Source organism: Bidens hawaiensis, unplaced genomic scaffold (assembly GCF_021521415.1).
Source record: "Bidens hawaiensis isolate Kalapana, Puna unplaced genomic scaffold, B.hawaiensis_p1.1 tig00011072_1, whole genome shotgun sequence".
Taxonomy (NCBI): Eukaryota; Viridiplantae; Streptophyta; class Magnoliopsida; order Asterales; family Asteraceae; genus Bidens; species Bidens hawaiensis.
Window position 1 is genome coordinate 632,494 of NW_027491852.1, and position 22,521 is coordinate 655,014.

Sequence of the window (22,521 nt, forward strand, 5' to 3'; positions counted from 1 at the left end):
TATTTTCACTAACCAATATATTGATCATCCTTAACATGTTTTCAATCATCAAAACTGATTTTTTCAACTAACCAAAACTTGTGATTAAATTACAAAATAATTCACACATATTCTTTCAAGTATTAGGTATAACATATATTTTCTTATAATTTTCCAATTCACCAAAACATACAGAATATTCACACTCTACAACAACCTAATTTCAGTCTCTATTTTAACACAGTAGGACACTATTCGTCCAATTGATGCAAGACCAATTGGGTTAGATTTCCACTTCAATCTATAAAATTCTAGAATTAGAATCACACCCATATCTATTTTTAATATCAAGTTATGCAATTTATAACACAGCTCAGAAAATTTCTCTTTCAATCAGGATTGCAACCGTTAAATTAATAAAAACTAGTCAAACAAGGTCCAAAAATTATGATTCTTGACTTTTTGAAAACTAGATTCAATGTACTTAATCATTGTATCAAAAATCAATCAGAAACACCAACGTATCATCAAGTTATTCAATCTACAATCTAAAACACAGAATCTGTCAACAAGCAGATTCAAACCAAAAGTCACAAAAATATCATGATTCTTATATCCTTATGATCTTTAATCATCAAGGATCATTTTTATACAATCTAATATCATGTCTTTCATTATTTTACTGATTCTTAAAATAACATTTAGTTACAAAAAGGTTTCCATCTTTTCTTTTATAACAAAACACAAAATTTCTTTTAACAATCAACCTTGATTATTCTTAGTTCATTTTCACAAATTCGATTATTTGGATACCAGGTTTTCATAACCCAAAATCAAAATATGAATAAGAATATGTATTAAACCATATTTTCCTATTGCTTGGTCCAAGAACTCTACACCCTTGCTTCTAAGAATCACCAAGTTGTTTATGATATTTGAGAGAATTTTTAGAAAATACAAAGTGTGTGTGGGTGTGAAATGGACGGCCAAAGGAAGAAAAAGAAAAGTTTTAACCTTCATTGTTATTTAATCATCATTACATATTCATTTACACCCTCATTAAGTCATCATCAATTTGATTAAACTTTAGATAACTTTATTTCATTTAATTTGTGACATGTTACATTTTATTATAAACATTTCCTAGTAACCATATGTTGTGCACTTCTCTTTTGTTATTTACCATGTAATATATGATATGTTATGTTATTTAATTGTTTAATCTCTTACAACATGTGGGTATGCAACAACTAATCATGTAACATCTTAAGCATGTAACACAATTACATCTATCACATATAATACATGTAACATATCATGTGTGATAAGTTTATTATAACATATAGCATGTGTGACAAGTTTATTATTCTAGTTATCAATAACTAGTCACCCTCACTTAGGTCACTAACGACACGACTAACTCAACTCAATGCATGCATACATGACACTACATGTATAAGAGTTTGTTAACATAGTTAACAGAACTAACTGAGTTTACAGACATAGTCAACAAGATTTAACTGTGTTTAGTTAACGGAGTTAACCTGAAAATTGGCAGTTGTCACATCATCCGCTTGTTAAAATAATTTTCGTCTCGAAAATTGTAAAATGTCGGTCAAGGGCTGGAAAGGAAAGAGAGGAAAAAAAATTTCAGATTGTCACATCATCTCCTTGTTAAAATAAATTTCGTCTCTAAATTTAGATCGTACCTAAGGTTTATCATTGGGCTTGAATAAGTGAGGATACTTTTCTTTCATCTGATCCTCGCGCTCCCACGTGTACTCCGGTCCACGTCTCGAGTTCCAACGAACACGGACAATAGGGGTTTTGTTGTGTCTTAGAGTTTTTACTTCCCTATCCATAATTTCAACAGGTTCCTCCACGAAGTGTAACTTTTTATAAATCTCTAAATCCTCTAAAGGAACTATGAGAGTTTCGTCTGCCAAACACTTCTTAAGGTTCGACACATGGAAAACGTTGTGTACTCCACTGAGTTGTTCTGGTAATTCCAATTTATATGCCACAGGGCCAATTCGTTTAATAATTTTGAATGGTCCTACATAGCGCGGGTTTAGTTTTCCACGTTTCGCAAAAAGAATAACACATTTCCAAGGTGATACTTTCAAAAGCACTCTGTCTCCAACTTCAAATTCTAGAGGTTTCCTACGTTTATCAGCGTAGCTCTTTTGGCGATCTCGGGCTGCTGCCATACGATTTCTGATTTGCACAATTCGTTCATTCGTTTCGTGGACTATCTCGGGTCCAGTGAGCTGGCTTTCACCGACTCTTGCCCAACAGAGTGGTGATCGACACTTTTGTCCTTACAGAGCTTCGAAAGGTGCCGCTATTATACTCGTGTGGTAACTATTATTATAGGATAACTCAACTAAAGGTAATTGAGTTTCCCAATTCTTAACGAAATCGATAACGCAAGCTCTAAGCATATCCTCCAAAGTTTGTATCGTCCGTTCACTCTGACCATCAGTCTGCGGATTGTAAGTTGTACTCATATCTAGGCGTGTTCCCAACGCCTTTTGTAATGACTGCCAAATATTTGAAGTAAATCGAGCATCTCGGTCGGATATAATCGAAATTGGTACTGCATGACGAGCGACAATTTCCTTAATATAAATCCGAGCTAATCTATCCATCTTATCGGTCTCGCGAATAGTTGGAAAATGTGCTGATTTTGTCAGACGATCCACTATTACCCAAATAGTGTCGTATCCATTAGGAGTCTTAGGTAATTTGGTTATGAAATCCATGGATATTTACTCTCATTTACCCATTGGGTTTACTGGTTGCTGAAGCAAACCAGATGGTTTCCTATACCCAACCTTTACCTTAGCACATGTCAAGCACTTTGCTACATAGTTAGCAATTTCCTCTTTCATGCCAGGCCACCAGGATAGTTCTCGTAAGTCCTGGTACATCTTATCTGAACCTGGTGCACAAAATACCGAGATTTGTGTGCCTCGTCCATGACCAATTGACGCAAATTCCCATAACGAGGTACCCAAATCCGGCCGTTGTAATACCGAATTACATCGGATTCGACTTCGGATTTTCCATTGATTCCATACAAGGCTTCAAAATCAAAATTCTCTGCTTTTAAGGCTTCAAGCTGAGCCTCTAGAATTATTTCCGGCAATCCTGAATGTATAGTTAACTGCAATGCTCTAACTTTTCGAGGCTTTAGGTTTTCCTTACGACTTAAAGCGTCACCTACCACATTAGCTTTTCCTGGATGATACTTAATAGCAGACTCATAGTCGTTGAGAAGTTCAACCCATCTCCTTTGCCTCATATTGAGCTCTTTCTGCTCGAATATATGCTGAAGACTCTTATAGTCAGTGTAGATGGTACACTTTGTTTCATAAAGATAGTGTCTCCAAATCTTTAGTGCGAAGACAACAGCTCTCAATTCCAAATCGTGAGTCGTATAATTTCGCTCGTGGACTTTCAATTGTCTAGAAGAATACGCTATAAATTTCTTGCGTTGCATAAGTACACATCCAAGACCATGGATGGAAGCATCATAATATACAAAAAAATCATCGACTCCATCTGGAAATGGCAGAATCGGTGCGCTACAAAGTTTTTGCTTATACGTTTGAAATGCTTCTTCCTGCTCACCTCCCCACTTGTACGCAATTCCTTTTTGGGTTAGAGCAGTGAGTGGTTGTGCGATCTTTGAGAATCCTTCAATGAACCTCCAACCAGCCAAACCAAGAAATTAGTGAATCTTGGTCGGCGTTCTTGGGGTCGGCCAATCCTTAATGGACTCAACCTTAGCTGGGTCAACATGAATACCTTTCGCGTTAAGCACATGACCTAAGAATTGAACCTCTCGGATCAAAAATTCGCATTTCAAAAACTTTGCGAAAAGTTGCTCTTTCATCAGAAGTTCCAAAATCAACCGCAAGTGCCGTTCATGATCCTCCTTAGTCTTTGAGTATATCAAGATATCATCAATAAACACAATGACAACTTATCAAGATATGGTTTACAAACGCGATTCATGAGATCCATGAATACTGCGGGTGTGTTCGTTAACCCAAATGGCATAACCGCAAACTCATAGTGACCATAACGAGTGCGAAATGTCGTCTTTGATATGTCCTCCTCCCGAACTCTGAGTTGATGATAACCCGATCTAAGATCGATTTTTGAATAATAACCAGATCCTTGCAACTGGTCAAAGAGATCATCAATACGTGGTAAAGGGTATCGGTTCCTGATCGTAACCTTGTTAAGCTCTCTGTAGTGATACACATCCGGAAAGTTCCATCCTTCTTCTATACGAATAACACAGGAGCTCCCTATGGTGATGAACTCGGACGAATAAAACCCTTGTCTAACAAGTCTTTCAATTGTTTCGACAATTCCTCCAACTCATTAGGAGCGAGTCGGTAAGGTGCGTGAGCAATAGGAGTTTCTCCCGGGGTTAATTTGATCTGAAATTCAACCTGTCTGTGAGGCGGAAGACCAGGTAGGTCTTCAGGAAATACCTCAGGAAAATCCCTGATGATAGGAATATCCTCGATAAGCTTCTCTTCCGTCCTCGTATCGGACACCATCGCCAAAACTGCCAAGTGTCCCTTACGTAACAACTTTTGAGCCCTCAACATCGAGATAACACACATGGCGGTACCACCCTCTTCTCCTTGAAAACTTAGGACTTCTCCGTCAGCGATTGGAATACGAACTACCTTCTCAAGACAACATACTGTGGCTTGATGCGCGGACAACCAATCCATACCAATGACCACATCAAAACTACTGAGTTCAATTGGTATGAGGTCAATGTCGAACGTATGAGTGGACAATACTAATTTGCATTCCTTAAGAATTAGGGATACCTCACGGTTTTCCCGTTGGCGAGTTCAATTAAATAGTACGACTTTAAAGTTGATGGGTTGTGTTCTATTAGTTTGCAAAACTTAGTAGAAATAAAACTTCTATCTGCCCCGGTGTCAAATAAGGTTAGGGCAGGACGCCCATTCAACATAAATTTACCATTAATAGTAGAAGAATCGGATAGAGCCTAACCTGATCCGATCACGAATGCCCTTCCTCTTCCTTCTCCACCGGAGTTGCCATTTCCACCATTGTCGTCTTTACCATTGTTGTTGTTCCCACCATTGTTCTTATTCTTGAGTTTCGGACAGTCTGGCCTGAAAATGTCCTTCTTGTCCGCACTCGTAACATTTCTTTGATTTCTCTTGAGCTTGTGGTTGCTTATTCTTAAGTTCTCCCCGACAAACTCTCGCTTCATAAACCGGCTTTTCACAACGCTGGCAAGCTACTTTTTCACACTGACCGATGTGGTGCAAATTGCACTTGTTACGTCTAGGATGTCGGCCTTGATAACCTCCTTGATTTTGGTTAGGGTTAAAGTGATTGTTGTTTCGGGTAGGTTCGAATCGTTTGTTCTGACGATGCTGAGTGTTGTTGAAATATGGTGCTTTGTTCCCATAACTATGGTTGTTGTTGTTCTCCCACTTACATTTGTTTTCACTTGATCCTACAGTCGATTTCTTTGGTGGTAATGTTCCTTGCTTGATAGCTTGTCCGGTTAGTTTATGAGCTAAACGAATAGCTTCTTGAATCGTAGTCGTTCTGTATGAAGTTACCATTCCCAGACCCAGCAGTATCAGCTGGCCCTCCTTCAGGGTCCTCCTCCGGTTCCACCCCAGGATCCTCCTCAAGTTCCTCTTAAGGTTCATGATGCTCTTCCAACTCTCTAATCCTATCAACTGCTAAGCCCAGATGGTCTGTCAAATGCTGCACTCTATCAACCAGTTCAGCAACTTCAGTTCTCACCTTTTGAAAAGCTCGTACCATCCCACGATGGTATTCTCCAAGTTGCCTGTTCCTATCTGTCAGTTCTGAAATCCAGATCTTAGCCATATCTAAGTCTTTCCTCAAATAATATATCCCCAATCTGTTATCTTCCATTTGACTACGTTGGCGCTCCAACGAAGCCACCACAGCAGCCATCACCTGTAACTCATGACACGAAAGTACAGGAAGAGTAGCTCAGTAGTCGGATCATTAAGTAACGAAGGGTTAGTTAAACTAGGCATAGGTGGGACATGCTCATTCAATACGAGACTAGAAACATAATCCGGGTACCAGGCCCAAGTCTTGTGTCTCCTAAGCAAGTGAGCGTGAGATGATTCACCTAGAGGTGTTCCTAACTCCGGCAATTCGGTACGGTGCCTCTTCATCCCTACTGACAAAGGCGATATAGGATGAGTTGGTGATAATGGTTCGTCATTTTCGGTGACGGGTTCCTTTCCATGAGCGCGATCGGGGTTGGATGATGACATACTGCAACATAGGAGGGTGCCCGAATAAGTACTCAATATGTGTGTGTTGTAACTATCTTGACAAGTACAATCATAGTTAGGAATGCAACCTAGTTCACTTATCACTAACTACAATGCAACCTGGTTCACTATAACTAATGGGATTTGATACCAATTTGTCACACCCTCAATTTCCACATGTGGGGTTTTACCGCGAGGCGCGTGACAAACCAGGATCTCAATCATTAGTTAGAACAAACAACGTCTAAATGTTTTAAAATACTTTATTGTCCCATATTTGGGAAAACCATTCAGAGTTAATGTCTTAATGTTTTAATATGCGGAAGCGTAACATAACGGGAAACATCCCTAAACAAAACCAAATAGTCTAAGGCGCCCAAAACACGCGCAAGCCATAACATTATTAAGTTAAAAGATTCCGACTTATGATGCAATGTCTATTGGTAATCATGAATGCAACTCCTATCCTTGCACTATCAACGACCTGAGAAAGACATGCTAAAACGGGTCAACACGACGGTTGGTGAGTTCACAGTTTGAGTTTAAAAAAAAGTTTGTCAAACAAACCATTTAGTAACTAAACAGTGTAAGTAGTAAAGCATGGATAATGTATGCATTAGTAATACCGCTAGTTAATTAGCTAGCAATCATGTTAAATTAGTGTAGGTTCCATTGTGACCGAGGCTGACATGTTAGTTTGTTTGCCACCCACGGATCTAATATAAGACTAGTGTGTTTCTAGTAAATGAGACGCCCGACAACTCCCTCAACAAAGAGCCCCGAGGGGGTTCGTCAAACCCAGTAGCACTACCTTTCATTACCGAGCCAATGTACAATTTTTAACGGTCCAATGTGCATGGGGGACTTCAGTTTAAGTTCACTATGTACACATGAGGTATTAAAAAGTCTACAATTATCCAAAAAGTTTGTTTGTTGCATGCTTTCCCCCCAAAAGAAGTAAGTAAAAAGTGGGGTAGTGAAACTCACCTCGAATGCGGTTCAAATACAAAGTCAACTGCATAAGTCAAAGTTGTTCTAGTGCCTAAAGCATACAAGCACTATAAGTATTTGCTAAGTGATTCCTAGAACCCTTAGTATCCAAACAATTCCCTTGTTTATTTGAAGTTTGATCAAAGTTTGACTTTTTGTTAACTTTGACCAACGTTTGACTTTTGTTGACTTTGACCAAAGTTTGACTTTCGTTTGACTTTTGACCAAAAGGTCCAAGTTGTTGACCGTTGACTAAAAGTCCAAGTCTCGATGACCGAAGACTAAAAATTGAGTTTTTTTGACCTTTGACCAAAATGTTGACCGACGACCCGTTGATGACTTTTGACCAATATTCTAGACTTTGAATGATTACATGATGTTCCTAGTCACAATTTAACAATAATCAAGTAATGTGCACTTACCACTTTTCATATAATCCTATGACTAAGTCTAACTTCTACCACTTTCAACACTTCACAAGTAATACTAACCATTTAGTCAAATAGTTCTAAGTTGACCCATAAAGTCAAAATTCAAATTAGCACATTCAATCTATTACAAATTACAGTTATTTTCACTAACCAATATATTGATCATCCTTAACAAGTTTTCGATCATCAAAACTGATTTTTCCAACTAACCAAAACTTGTGATTAAATTACAAAATAATTCACACGTATTCTTTCAAGTATTAGGTATAACATATATTTTCTTATAATTTTCCAATTCACCAGAACATACAGAATATTCACACTCTACAACAACCTAATTTCAGTCTCTATTTTAACACAGTAGGACACTATTCGTCCAGTTGATGCAAGACCAATTGGGTTAGATTCCCACTTCAATTTATAAAATTCAAGAATTAGAATCACACCAATATCTATTTTTAATATCAAGTTATGCAATTTATAACACAGCTTAGAAAATTTCTCTTTCAATCAGGATTGCAACCCGATTTTGTAAATTAATAAAGACTAGTCAAACAAAGTCCAAAAATTATGATTCTTGACTTTTTGAAAACTAGATACAATGTACTTAATCATAGTATTAAAAATAAATCAAACACCAACGTATCATCAAGTTATTCAATCTACAATCTAAAACACAGAATCTGTCAACAAGCAGATTCAAACCAAAAGTCACAAAAATATCATGATTCTTATATCCTTATGATCTTTAATCATTAAAGAACATTTTTATACAATCTAATATCATGTCTTTCATTATTTTACTGATTCATAAAATAACATTTAATTACAAAAAGGTTTCCATCTTTTCTTTTATAACAAAACACAAAATTTCTTTTAACAATCAACCTTGATTATTCTTAGTTCAGATCACAAATTCGATTATTTGGATACTAGGTTTTCGTAACCCAAAATCAAAATATGAATAATAATATGTACTAAACCATATTTACCTATTGCTTGGTCCAAGAACTCTACACCCTTGCTTCTAAGAATCACCAAGTTGTTTATGATATTTGAGAGAATTTTTAGAAAATACAAAGTGTGTGTGTGGGTGTGAAATGGACGGCCAAAGGAAGAAAATGAAAAGTTTTAACCTTCATTGTTATTTACTCATCATTACACATTCATTTACACCCTCATTAAGTCATCATCAATTTGATTAAACTTTAGATAACTTTATTTCATTTAATTTGTGACATGTTACATTTTATTATAAACATTTCCTAGTAACCATATGTTGTGCACTTCTCTTTTGTTACTTACCATGTAATATGTTATACGTTATGTTATTTAATTGTTTAATCTCTTACAACATATGAGTATGCAACAACTAATCATGTAACATCTTAAGCATGTAACACAATTACATCTATCACAGATAATACATGTAACATATCATGTGTGACAAGTTTATTATAACATATAACGTGCGTGACAAGTTTATTATTCTAGTTATCAATAACTAGTCACTCTCACTTAGGTCACGAACGATATGACTAACTCAATGTATGCATACATGACACTACATGTATAAGAATTCATTAACATAGTTAACAGAACTAACTGAGTTTACAGACATAGTCAACAAGATTTAACTGTGTTTAGTTAACGGAGTTAACCTGAAAATTGGCAGTTGTCACACCAACTGACTGTTGTAACTGGTATTTCCATCAAATCACTCGCCACGATCAAATCGAACATCTTCCATCATCAACAACTCCATTCCTGATGACGACAAGCCCTAAATCGCGCGATGCTGTTAGAACCATTGAACCGTGAACCCTAAATCTTGTTCTTTCATTAGGTCTCTTCATTAAAGGTAAGGAATTTGATTATATTCGTGTTTTATTTACGGTTTTTGTGATTTTGATCAGATGTTGTGGTTGTTGGTTATCGAAATTTGTAGTGAAGCTTCTTATAATTTGTTGATAATTTATAAAAATTGATTAAATGTTTGTTTTGGAATCCTTCTTTAATAAATCTATCTCTTCCAATACTCAAGAACCGAAAAGAAACACTATTGTTTGATCTTTCATGATGGTTCAATTTTGGATATCAAATTAACACTATGCAAAACATTGTTGACTACAGATGACGTGGACAGTGCACTTGGCATGAGAAACGTTGAGATGAATCAAGACTTTAAAATTTAGCTGGAAAAGTTATACATACTTGTAACAAAAAATCAAAAATAAACTGAATAAGTAGTAGATTCAGAAAATCTTACTAATATATTAAAACAATATAATTATGTCACATGTCATTCTACTAGGCTGCCCACCTAGGCCTCCAACTTATCAAATTTCCATTCTAAGAGTCTCTAATTTGCTGCCATGTGTCATCTTAACCACAAAACCCAAAAAAAAACCTGCTCCATTTTCCATGTGTCATCTTAACCACAAAACCCAAAAAAAAACCTGCTCCATTTTCCATAACCCACAAACAATCCACCAAATCATTTTTCTCTCTAATCTCTATACGAACATACTAAACCTAATCCGCCGCTACTATTAAACTCTAATTCCTGCCGTCATATACCAACTTCTCCATTATTCACCATGTTATTCTTCACTTCCATATGTGGAAAGGTCTCCAATCGTTTGGATTTCGTTCAATTCATCGTTTGTCATAGGAGATGTGATAAGTTTTTTTTTTGCCTCAATTGATGATTCGTATAACAAATCGATTCTCCGATGAACATATTAAAGGTAATTAACAGATGATTTTTGCACATTGAGATACTTAATTATTATAATAAGATCCGATGAATATATTCCGGCCAGTTTGTTTTGTTATAATATCCAATGACTATATTCCGACCACTTTGTTATAAACATATTTTTATGTTTAATGATATTTTCCGGCCAATTTGTTATTTTTTTTCTTTAGTCAACATTCATAATTGAATTCTCGTGAAAATTCTTAATTGTTTTCTGGCCACTTTGTAATTTATGTTTTTTTTTTCGACCAATTTCCATCCAATTTTTGATTTTTTTTCCGGCCAATTTAATATGTAATTTAAATTTAAATTACATATTAAATTATAATATTCATCTTCCTAATATATTTTATTCTATAAATTATTATAAATATTAATGTACCTAACTGATTTCGTTATTAGTTTACGTTTAGACTTAAATTTGAACTTCAAATTTATTAAAGGTTTGACTAAAATAACTATATTTAAGGAAATAATTTAATAATTAATCTTTTGTTTTTATATAATATTTATGAATATTAAATAATACGGAGTAGTATATAATCATACATTCTTAATATACTTTTTTTGATAATCAAATTTTTATTTTTGGATATTATGATTTGAATATAAATTATGTTTGTAATTTATAATCTTCAAGGTATTATTAGTCTAATAATAGTATTTTTGATTTTCCAAAACAATATTTTATTTTTGGATATATAATTTACAATAAACCGGTTGATTATATTCAAACTTATTTTTAAAAACTTTCTATACATAATACGTTTAACAAAATTGATATTCTCTACATTCTACTATATAATATGTAACCACATAATCAATTTTCATAATCATATCCCTTTTATCCCATTCGTATTTTCTGCCATGTAAGCTTGTACACTTTTGATAATTGTGTTTAGTTTTCGGCCACTTTATTTAACTGCTTTATATTTTCATTTTAAGCATATAACAATGGAAGCTTAAACCTTTACCATGCTAAATGAAATTGATGTTCTCAAAACATCAACATCAACTCTTAAGGTTAGAGTTCTGAGGCTTTGGAGCATCACATATATTGTTTGTATATATATCTTTATCAATATTTAAATTAGAGTTTAATTTGGTAAGAAATTACACCTTAAATATAATAATATATTTTTAACAATATTGTGTGTTTTAAAATTAGTAAGTTTTTTAAAAAAACGTAATTTAAATCTTAGAAAAAAATATAAGTTTTTAATATTTAATTATATTTTAATTTGTCCATAATTTATTTGTTTTTAACATGATCCATTTGAATAAGCCATTAATTTAGGCCCATAGATATCTTCTTTTATCAATTTTAAAATCAACGAATCTTCAATTATCATAATAAATAATTTGTCTTCGATTTTTCAATAGTTTATGAAGTACAATGCAAACAAAGATTTAATCGACGATTTGCAGAACTTCAAACTGTTTCGTATTTATCTCAATATATGGAAAATGTAAGTATTATTTTTTCAAATAATTTCATTCTGTTAATTGAAACTGTGCCTATGTTTTTAGCCCTAATTTAAAGTGATCGAAGATGTACTAAACAGTCAGAATCTTTATTTTGTTGTTTAGGTTTTAGTTATAACCCTAAGGCTGTTCAGTTAGTTCGTCTTCAACTTATTTAAACTTTATTTAAATCTCTGTGCATGCTTGAGGGTGTTAACTGTAATATTTTTGTGATTAAACATCGATCATTGTTTTATCAGGTTGGTAGTATCAACTTATTGGTTGTTGATTGTTGGGTTATTATTGTTATGTGTTAATGGATTTGTTTAATTAAGATTTTGGCATACATATGTTTCTATTGGGCTTATTATGACATAAAAAATTAAGATATCATTTAGTCTTTTTATCATAATTTTATTGCGTAATATTTATTATTAATTTAGTTATAATTTTTTGACAAAACATATTGTTATTCCTGCGGTTTGCATTTTCTATGATAGTTTGAATGGACAGACGGTATGTATTTGTAGACTTGTAATTAACAAGCTATTTTAATGATGTTTTGTTTCTTGCATTATACTTTAACTACCAAATCATATTTATTTAAGGTACTTCTGACTAATGTCTGTGAAAGAGTTTTTGAAGCAAGTGTTAATATGCACCCGGTTGTAGTGTATCATAAAGAAAAATATTGGTTTATTCAAATTGATGCTACTCATTCGTTGATACTCACTGATGTTGTTGGTTAATTATGAACATTTTTATCATGGGTTGTTTTTTATGTTTATACATTAAGTTTTATATTTTATAATTATTAATTTAATTCATCTTCTTCTTCTTCTTCTTTTTTTACACTCTAAAGCTTTTCATAACAAAATTAATTGCTAAAAATTGTCTATTATTGTCAATTGGAAGTTTTCTACGGTTAACGTAAATATGAATTTATGTTTAGCGATTTCCTCATGATACACAAAGATAATATTGAATCTGTGATGATGTTTAATAACCTCCTTAAACATCAGATTCATGAGATTGGTGTTCGGAAACTTTCTCCATGTATACAAGAAACCAATCTCATAAATCTTTTACATCATTACCTTGATGATCTCCACCAAGATGTATTACCATTTGAACATGTTAGGGATTGGTTTTTTTATTCTAACCAAAAAAAAGTTGTTATCAAGTTTGAGAATAGGCAGTATAAAAATTTGAATCTTAAACAACTATTGTCATGTGATGATTTGTTCCTTTTAAGAGAGCTAGATATGTTGAAGTTATCTAATCATAGAAAAGAAATTGCACATCTTGAGTTGGAAAGGGAGGTGGGTTTGAAGGTTAAATGGTTAGCCGAATGTGCAAACTATGAAAGTGATTATGATGGTTATCCGGAAAGTTTGTTGTCCGATGATGAAGGAGAATGTAATATATTAATGCTTTAGATATTGTTGATAGATTTAATAAAATAAGTATATTGTCAACATCTTTTTAGACCAACTAATAACTATAGTTATGAACTTTAGATTTGTAGGTTGTACATAACAACTTTATAATGCTTAGATGTTAGTAATTATTAAACATGTTGTTATGTTAAGTTTAATTTAATTGAATATTATGTTGTTTTTATAACTTTTCAGGTGTTTATAAAATGGGAGTTTATGTTGGTATAACTTTTGAAAACTTTGATGATGTTTTAATATCAAAGAACATGGTTAGTGTTTTTGTTAATGTCTTTTGGTGGTTTTGTTTAAATTAAATTATTGTAATTTTGAAGTTTGAATCTTAAGACAATGTAATTTTATAGGTAACAAATATGAACAAGTAGTATGTTAACTTAAACGTATGTTTAAATTGATTTTTTTTAGTGACATGTTATTCCACTTGCGTGCCACGCGGATTTATACCCTAGTTGAAGTATTATTATACAATAACAAATTACACAAATATCCTCCCGGGTCAAACTTTTTATGTTCGTGTTAACCCGCGAACACATGTGGAGTAAAATTTTGGGTTGGTGCTAGGTTCCGAACCGGTAACACGACCCGTTTAGCAACCGGGTCAAGCTACAAGAGATTGACCACATGACCAAATTGGTATCCCAATTAATGGAACGTTTAGCCCGTAGTAGTTTCGCTATGGTAAAATGGTGGCAATGTTGGGTTTTCAGGTTCTTTAACACGGTATGATGATTAAAAACACAGGTTGAGATACATTTTGATTAACACATCCTGCAAAAACAATGCAACTACACTGACAGCAACTAATGGTCTTCAAGAACACGAGCTCGTCAGAATTAGACAATCAGTTTGACGTGAGTTCATGTCATGTCAAAAAACAAAAACTAAAAAAAAAAACTTTCAGGTCAAATGGGTCGTATTCGTGTCAATTTTTCAGGTTCGTGTGGGGTTGGACCCGCCAACCTGTCAATACGACCTGCTCAAAACCAGCATCTGCAAAAGCAAAATTGAATATATTTTACCAAAAATCAAATGAAACCCTAATTCCCAAAACTAAATGCACAAACAAAAAAATAACACGTGAATCTCACCTGTAGTAGTGGGATCATGAAAGCTATCATCAGAATCAACACTATAATCAGAACTATTAGTAGGAATATTGAGCCACTTGTTAACAACCATAGGCCACAAAAACTCTACACAACTGTAATCCCAACATTTTTCAACTTAATTTCTGATATGCAATTGGAGATCATACAGACACAAACATATGTTTTGGATTATTATCCCCAAATCAATTGTGCAGTGAATGTGTGATTAACTGTCCACCGTCTTGCGATGTCGCCTAGGGTTCATCAATGGAACCCAAAAACACACAAAAATCGTTCACCGACAAACAATCACCATCTCAGTTGTCGTACGTTGTCCCCTAGGGTAAACCCAGCAACAACACAGATCAATCCGCCACAGTTATAATCAATCACCTCCAGCACCAAATGAGTAGAGAGAGAGGCACGATATCGCTACCCAAGTAGGGAGAGATAACAGAGACACCGTCTCCATCGCCATAGACGGCCGGTAATGGTTGTTCGTCGGTCAAAACCAATGAAACCACTGCCGGAAGCCACCGGCAACAACAGGCAAACGCTGATTGTCTTTGCTTCTCTTTCTAGATTCACCCGGTGATGGATTACAGAGGCGAAGAAGACAATGGTCGTGGCGAGATCTAGAAGAAGGGCGGTGTAACCGGGAAAGAGAGAGAAACCGCTTGTGTATTGTTAGATATTAGGCTAAACAGAAAACACACACGTAGCAAGAGCAAGTACAGGTGGCAGGAAGACACATAACCAACATGACGAAAGCAAGGTACACCTGATTGAAGCGCATGTTACAATACACAAGGCAGAAACTCACTCATAATTGTAATATTATAAATTAATAACCGAATCATAAAACCCACATTGAAATACACGTCAAAATGAGAAAAAAGACAATTAAAACCTAGAATGGCTAATATTCAACAATGTCATGTTAGTAATCAGGTAGAACAATGAGTGTCCTACAACAATAACAATATACCCCAACAAACACACTTATCCTTATTTTTTACAAACCTTTTGCCCCTAAAACATCCTAACACCAATCCCATAACACACCACCCACACCCATCATTATACATCACAAACTATTCCAGCAAAACCGCCATTATTGCTTTCACAATAGCATCATGAATCAAGCATTGATCTCTGAATTACACTGCTGTTCCCTACTGCAACTCCTTCGACCCCAAAACATACTCGAGCAACTAGCTTTATCGAGCCTGAGTGAACCCAGTTTCCCATCCTCGGATGCTGTTCGGTGAGACGGTGAACCATCTGAACCACCTCGAGGCTCACCGTCTCTTGATTGAGAAGACGGGCATGAGCCGTCATTGCAGGTGCATAAAGGAATGGCTACAGATGGAAACGGGCTGCAAGTAACCGGGCAAAATAACTCAGGTGAGACTGAAGCAACACGGTTCTTGCTGACCTCGGGGGTGCTAGCGGGTGTGGACTCGGTTGGTTCATGGGGGTGAAGCATGCACGGGGTGCAAAACCCGAGGGAAAGGTGTAGTTTGATTTCTTTTGCAGGTGAACCGGGTAATCTGGCAAATGAGATGATGCCATGTCGACATAACGGGCATGGGATGGATCCGGGTGGGCCCATTGATTCAGACGGGTTATTGCTTGTTGAACATAGGTAGAGAGCACATCTCACACATAGTTCGTGTCGGCAACCTGAAAAGTTAAAACATAAACAGGTTTCAGTCAAACGGTTCGGGTTGTATATGGTTGACCCAAAATACTTTCGATTGAAGACTTTTTTAAATTATAATTAATATGTCAGATATGATTATAAAATTTACGTTGAAGGTTTATTACTTCATGTATGACATCAACCAGATATATTTATTTAGCTGTTTAGTGTTTACTGAACGAATACAAGCCTGAACGGAGCATGTCGTGACCCTGCTTCTAACTTTAACCAAACAAGCGATGCATGTTCGTTTATGTTCGTTTGTTAACAGCATAAAAACAGTTCACGAACGTATATAAATGAACATAATTGAACATAGATGAACGAACATAACTGAGCTAAAACACAATTAAACATACTGTAAAGAAAAATGTGTTGGATCTAAAAATTGTAATGGGCCAAAAAAATTAACTAAATGTGAACAAACAAACTTGTATAAACGTAAGATAACAAACATAAATGAATAGAAACGAACGATCGTCAAACATTAATGAACGACCATCGAACAAAAACGAATTCAGATGAAAGAACATCGAACAAAAACGAATTCAGATGAACGAACATCGAACATAAACAAATTCAGATGAACAAACGTAGAACATAAACGAATTCAGATGAATGAATGTTCACAAACATAACTAAACAAGTGAGACGTTTGTTCATGCTCATGCGTTTAGTTAAATGAAGAAAATTTCTTGTTCATGTCGGTTCATTTATTATATAAAAGAACTTCCCATCGAACGGTCCACTATACGATCAATTCGTTTACACGTCTGTATGTCTAGACAATAACATGTGAAAATAGCAAACCTTCAGCAGCTACTGTGCAAGATCTTTCAAGGAAAACAGCACAAATATCAGTATCATCAGAAAGGGTTCCCGAGGACTGCAAACCGCACTCTCTGCATATAATTTTCAAATGTTAATCCGTGTTTATATTAATAAAAATAGACCATATATAACACATATTGCCACCACGAAAGAAGTAAAAACATATAATCCTAAAAACATATAATCCTACCTGGCAATGTTAAGTACACTCATGAGGGGCAATGATAGATAATTAGAAGGGGGGAATACAGGTATTGCCAGGTCAGAATTTGGGGCCAATAGAGGTTCAAGCCAGTGGCGGCCCCACATTCTTGCTACATCAAGAGGAAGCCACCTGAAACAACATAAACGTTTTCATCATTTCATGACCAACTAGCAAATAATAACTAGAAAAACTCAAAACAAGAAAAGATGACTGTTGTACCCGTTGCAGTTTAATGTCAATCGACTAGCACCTCTTGCGACCAGAATCTAAAAAATGAGCTAAGGATATTAATATACAAAAAAAATATGATAATTTTAGAGTAATGTTATTAAGATAAAGGATATAGTAAAGATTACCTGACAGCATTTTAAATTCCCACCACAAGCAGCATAATGCAAAGGAGTACTTCCAGCTCCTACAAAACAACGCATTTGAAAACTTATTGTCAATAGTTTCAAATTATAATATAAACATGTTTGAATACAAAACAATATTATTATGGGGTTTGGATCAAATACAAATGAAATTAACCTGCTAAACATGAGAATCAAGTAGAGTAGTTATATATTATATACAAGTAGAGTAATTATATAATTACATCATAGAGTAATTATGTAATTACACTATGATGTAATTACTTAAGTACTCTACTTGTATATATAATTACTCTACTTGATTCTCACGTTTAGCACGTTAATTTCATTTGTACGTTAACTTTCCCCTATTATTATGATTAACAATAATAATCTATGTCTTTAAATAAAAACAATGTAGGGGGTTATGATTTGGGTGATGTACAATGTACTTCGGATATCCGAATTTTCGGATAATTCGAATTCGGATTTTCGGATAATTCGGATACAGTTTCAGATGTACAGTGTACTGATCACCTCTCACAAAAAATAGACTTTGGGACACTTTCAACTAGGCTGGTAAATGAACCGAATGAACATGAATGTAGCATGTTCGTGTTCATTCGTTCAACTTTAACAAACAAACGAGCGAACACTAACAAATAAACGAACGCGTTTTCTTCTTCGTGTTCGTTATTTAGAAAATTTAGCATGTTCTTGCTCGTTTATGTTTGTTCGTTAACAGTATAAACGAACGCACGAACATAGTTGAGCTAAAACCAATTAAAAGTAATGTGAGAAGGTGTTGGGCCTAAAAGTTACTAAAACTAAAATAAGTTGTAATGAATGTTAAATGAATACATTAAGGGACATAAGAGAACAAACTTAAACTAACAAACATAGATGAACGTAAACGAACAAACATAAATAAATTCAAATAAGTTAATGTAAATGAACGTTCATGAACATAGATGAATGAAAAATACATGTATTCATGTTTGTTCCTTTAACTTAATGAACAAAACTTTTTTATTATGTTCGTTCATCAATTATATAAATGAACTTCTTGCCAAACGGTTCACGAACTGCTCACTGAACGTTTGGTTCGTTTACAGGCCTACTTTCAACCCTTGACATGATCCTCTTTTAAGTGAAGTATTTTACTCAACCCATTTGTGATAAAACACAATCTAAATTCTAAATTAGCCCATTTTTCTATGTAAACAGGTTTAATTGTAACGGTTTAGTGACAAACAATATTATTTGAATCTCAAAACAACTGACATACCTATCAAATCCATTGATGTTCCATAATGAAAGGTAACAGCCGATGTATTTGCATGCAGATCTAGAAGCAACTGTACACAATCAGCATAGCCGTTCAACCCAGCCATGTGAAGAGCAGTTATACCTCCATCAGCAGATTTATTTACAAATTTCACCAATGCACTACAATGACCATACACATGATATTACTTAATCAGTGAAACATAAACTAAAAAACTATATAGAATTGCGTAACTGAATCGAAAGTCTAAACCTTTGGTCAAACTTGTTTTTGGGACCGTGACTGTTGCTTCCATCACCATTTGCTTGTGTGTCAATAGCTTCAAAAGGAGCACTAGGCACAAAATCAGCTACAACAAGACGTATGCATCGCACGTGCCCGTTCACAGCTGCAAAATGGAGAGCAGTTCTACCACTAAGATAGTCAGCCCTCATAACCTAAAAACACAAAAAAAATGCAAAAATTTTTCACTTTAATAATATTTACAAGCTCAAAAAAAACTAAAAATGACAACTTACATTGCATTTAAAGAGAAGAAGTGTCTGAACTACTTCCCAGTGTCCGTATCGACACGCTTGCATCAACGCAGTCTTCAAATTTACACAACAATTTAAAAATGACATAAATTCATAAATATCAAAATCAAATCAAATTTGTTACCAGTTACCTGACCGCAATAATTTCTAGAATTAAAATCAGCGCCATTATCAAGCAACAATGCAACAATCTGAAACAAAACCCATAGAATAAATACAATAATAATGAAATTAAACCCAAAATGAAAATAAGAGAGCATACATCGTTATGGCCTTTAGCAGCAGCAAAGTGAAGAGGCGAATTCAAGCCACCAAAAGTGGAGTATTTGGCAAGACCAGGGTTACAATCAAGCAGCATCTTAGCCTCCACGAAGTCGCCGTCTCTGGCCGCCGAGACCAGCCGTTCGCCGGAGGCCGAGCAGCCGAAGGAGTTTCCCATTTCGATTGGAAATTTGAAAGGGTTTAACTTGTGGAATTGGGAATTAGGTCAACTGTCTCTGTGTGGTGAAAGAAGACAAGTTATTATGAAAAATTGGGGGAATTTGTGGACAAAATAGATGCTGACAAATTGTTGGTAACTGGGTGTTTATTTATTTTTTATTTTTTTTGTGAAAGAAAGTTGGTTTTTGTGTTTGTTTGACAAGATAAATGGATGCTGTGCTTCACTCTCGTTAGTCTTACCAAACACTTTGAAAAATATGGGGATTTTATTATATTAGCTACCTTTTTTTATTTTTAAACAGATTTTAAGGCCAACAATGATACATAAATTAAGACCATCTTAATGGACGGTTTTACTTTTTTATGGGCGTTATTTAGCTCACGTAAAGGGAGAGGAATGAGTTGTGTAACGAGAATGAGACATGGAGAACACACTTTCACTAAATGAATGTCAAAAGAAAGGTGAGAGATGAGGTGTTTTTCACTTTTAGAGTGTTTTTTTAGGGGTTAATAAAGATACGAAAAAAAGAAATGAGATATCTCTTAGCGTAATTATTAGGCTAAATCATTTTCATTCAATAGGTTTTGTTAATGTATGCTAACATAAAGAAATGTGTATCCTCTCTAGAAGAAGGTAACATGCGAAGGCCATCAAAAGCATTAAAAGAAATCTAAACCCATGAGACAAATATGTATCCTCCACTGAAAGTCATTAATCTTAATTATATGTCTTCGTAAAGATCTATCCTCTACCATGTTCTTAAAAAGGTGCAAATCCATCAAATCATGCTTAATCTGTTGTACCCAAGCTTGTTTGGGTATGTCTTTACTCCTCTGCCCCCCCCTTCATAATGAGGGTTTCCATCACTGTAACCGACATTTTGTCTGTCTCTTTTTCACATGCCCAAACCATCTCAATTTTCCCTCTATTATAGTATTATTTTATCTAATATACTAATCACACCTAATACTTCCCAAAACAAACCTCATTTCTTATTCGATTCAACTTAATGTGCCCACACATCCACCTTATGGTCTTTATCTCTGTTAGTTCTACCTCACAATACCCTTGATGTTGCTCTTCGCCAATACCAATTTTCTTGAATGCAATGGACTACACCTCCATCTATGTCCCCATCACTCTACACAAACAATCCCAAATGCATCACAAAACTGCCTTTTGACGATTTGTTTAATTCTAGTATCAATTACTCTTTCCAATAATTTCATAGTATAACTTAGAAACGTAATACCCTTGGAGTGTCAACGACATTGGGTGTCTTTCCTTGCTATTATAGAGGGGAACTACGACACAAGTCTTCCACTTATATGGAGTCTTTTTGATTTTAAAGATAATATTAAATAAAGTAGTTAACCACTAAACTTCTTCCTCTCTCAGACACTTTCACACCTTCATGAATATGTTGTCTAGACCAACTTCCTTAGCCCTTTTCATTATCCCAAGTGTAGTCGTCACTTTTTACATATATAATATTATGACATTAGTAGTTATTACATTGTTGGTGTTGATTGACAGGGTTATATCTTTCTTTTTGATGTCTTGCTTCTCGACTAAAGGTCGCCCATCCTCACCCTTTATGAAGTTGACTTCTAGATCATGCCTCATACGCTCCATAGTTTTATGCGATCTTTAACATATCATGCTCCCATTCTTTTGTTTCCAGGCATTCATACATCTATTTATATAATCGTGTTCTTTTCTCCCAACATTGATGCCTTTGCCTTGCGTATCTCCCTCAACCTCATTTTCTTCTCCTCGTAGTGCACCCGAAGAGCTCCCTAAATTTCCTTACTTATCCCTTATGTTGTCTCACACATTCTCACTCAATCACTAGAACTCCTTATGCCCCACTTTTCGTTCCTGTTGTAACCTTGAGTGTCTCTTTTGCTAACGGAATAATGATGGTCGTCATCCAGTTGAACCAAGGTCATATAGATGACCTCATCTCTAACCAATGTAATATTTTCATCCATCAAATGTTGAGTCTAATTTTCTTTTCTCCCCAAGCCATCTTTTCTTGTCATGCATATATTTGCCACAAACAAAATGTTAGTGATTTTAGTTTAATTAGGGATTAACTTGTTGATCAAGTTAATTGTAATATAAATATAAATAAGTCAGGTACGGGGTGTACGCTTATTTGATCTTATTTTAATTTATAATCCTATTGGTACTTGGGGACGAAGCACCTAAGTCATGGGGGTTCCAAGGGGACAACACCCCCTTGGCGGGGGTCTGGGGCAGCGCCCCTGGTAGCAGGGTCCAAGGGGTGGCATTAATATTTTTAGTGATTATTAATTTTGATGAAACAACATGAGCGTCCTTTGGTGGTTTTGAATTTCAAACATGCTGTTGTGATAACTGCTAAGCAGTTATATAACTGACCCAAACCTAATATATTATTCATCTTGATCATACGTAACTTCTTTGGTTCATCATAACATACACAAATCCATATTTGATTCTTGCTTATAAATATGAGTTCATCCGGTCAAAATATTTGAAAACCACAAATAATTCTGATCTGATAGTGTTGACACGACTCTCAAATATTCAAAGATAATCGTTTACAGAAATTCCCCAACACAAAAGGTGTGACGTTGCTATTGTTTTTCCCTGGTATAAGCTTGTAGTC

The 22,521-nt window shown here is 34.8% G+C and overlaps 1 protein-coding gene across 1 annotated transcript; it reads right to left on the minus strand.

Moving 5' to 3' along the window:
- Positions 1–15,382: 15,382 nt before the first annotated feature.
- Positions 15,383–19,895, minus strand: LOC143536939 (E3 ubiquitin-protein ligase XBAT33-like). The gene is made up of 10 exons (XM_077030818.1): positions 19,686–19,895; positions 19,555–19,614; positions 19,406–19,477; positions 19,140–19,324; positions 18,888–19,048; positions 17,603–17,661; positions 17,466–17,512; positions 17,232–17,375; positions 17,021–17,112; positions 15,383–16,191 (listed from the first exon to the last, which is right to left on the minus strand). Exons 1-10 carry the CDS (start codon positions 19,860–19,862, stop codon positions 15,647–15,649), a joined length of 1,542 nt encoding a protein of 513 aa, XP_076886933.1. The 5' UTR covers positions 19,863–19,895; the 3' UTR covers positions 15,383–15,646.
- Positions 19,896–22,521: the final 2,626 nt, after the last annotated feature.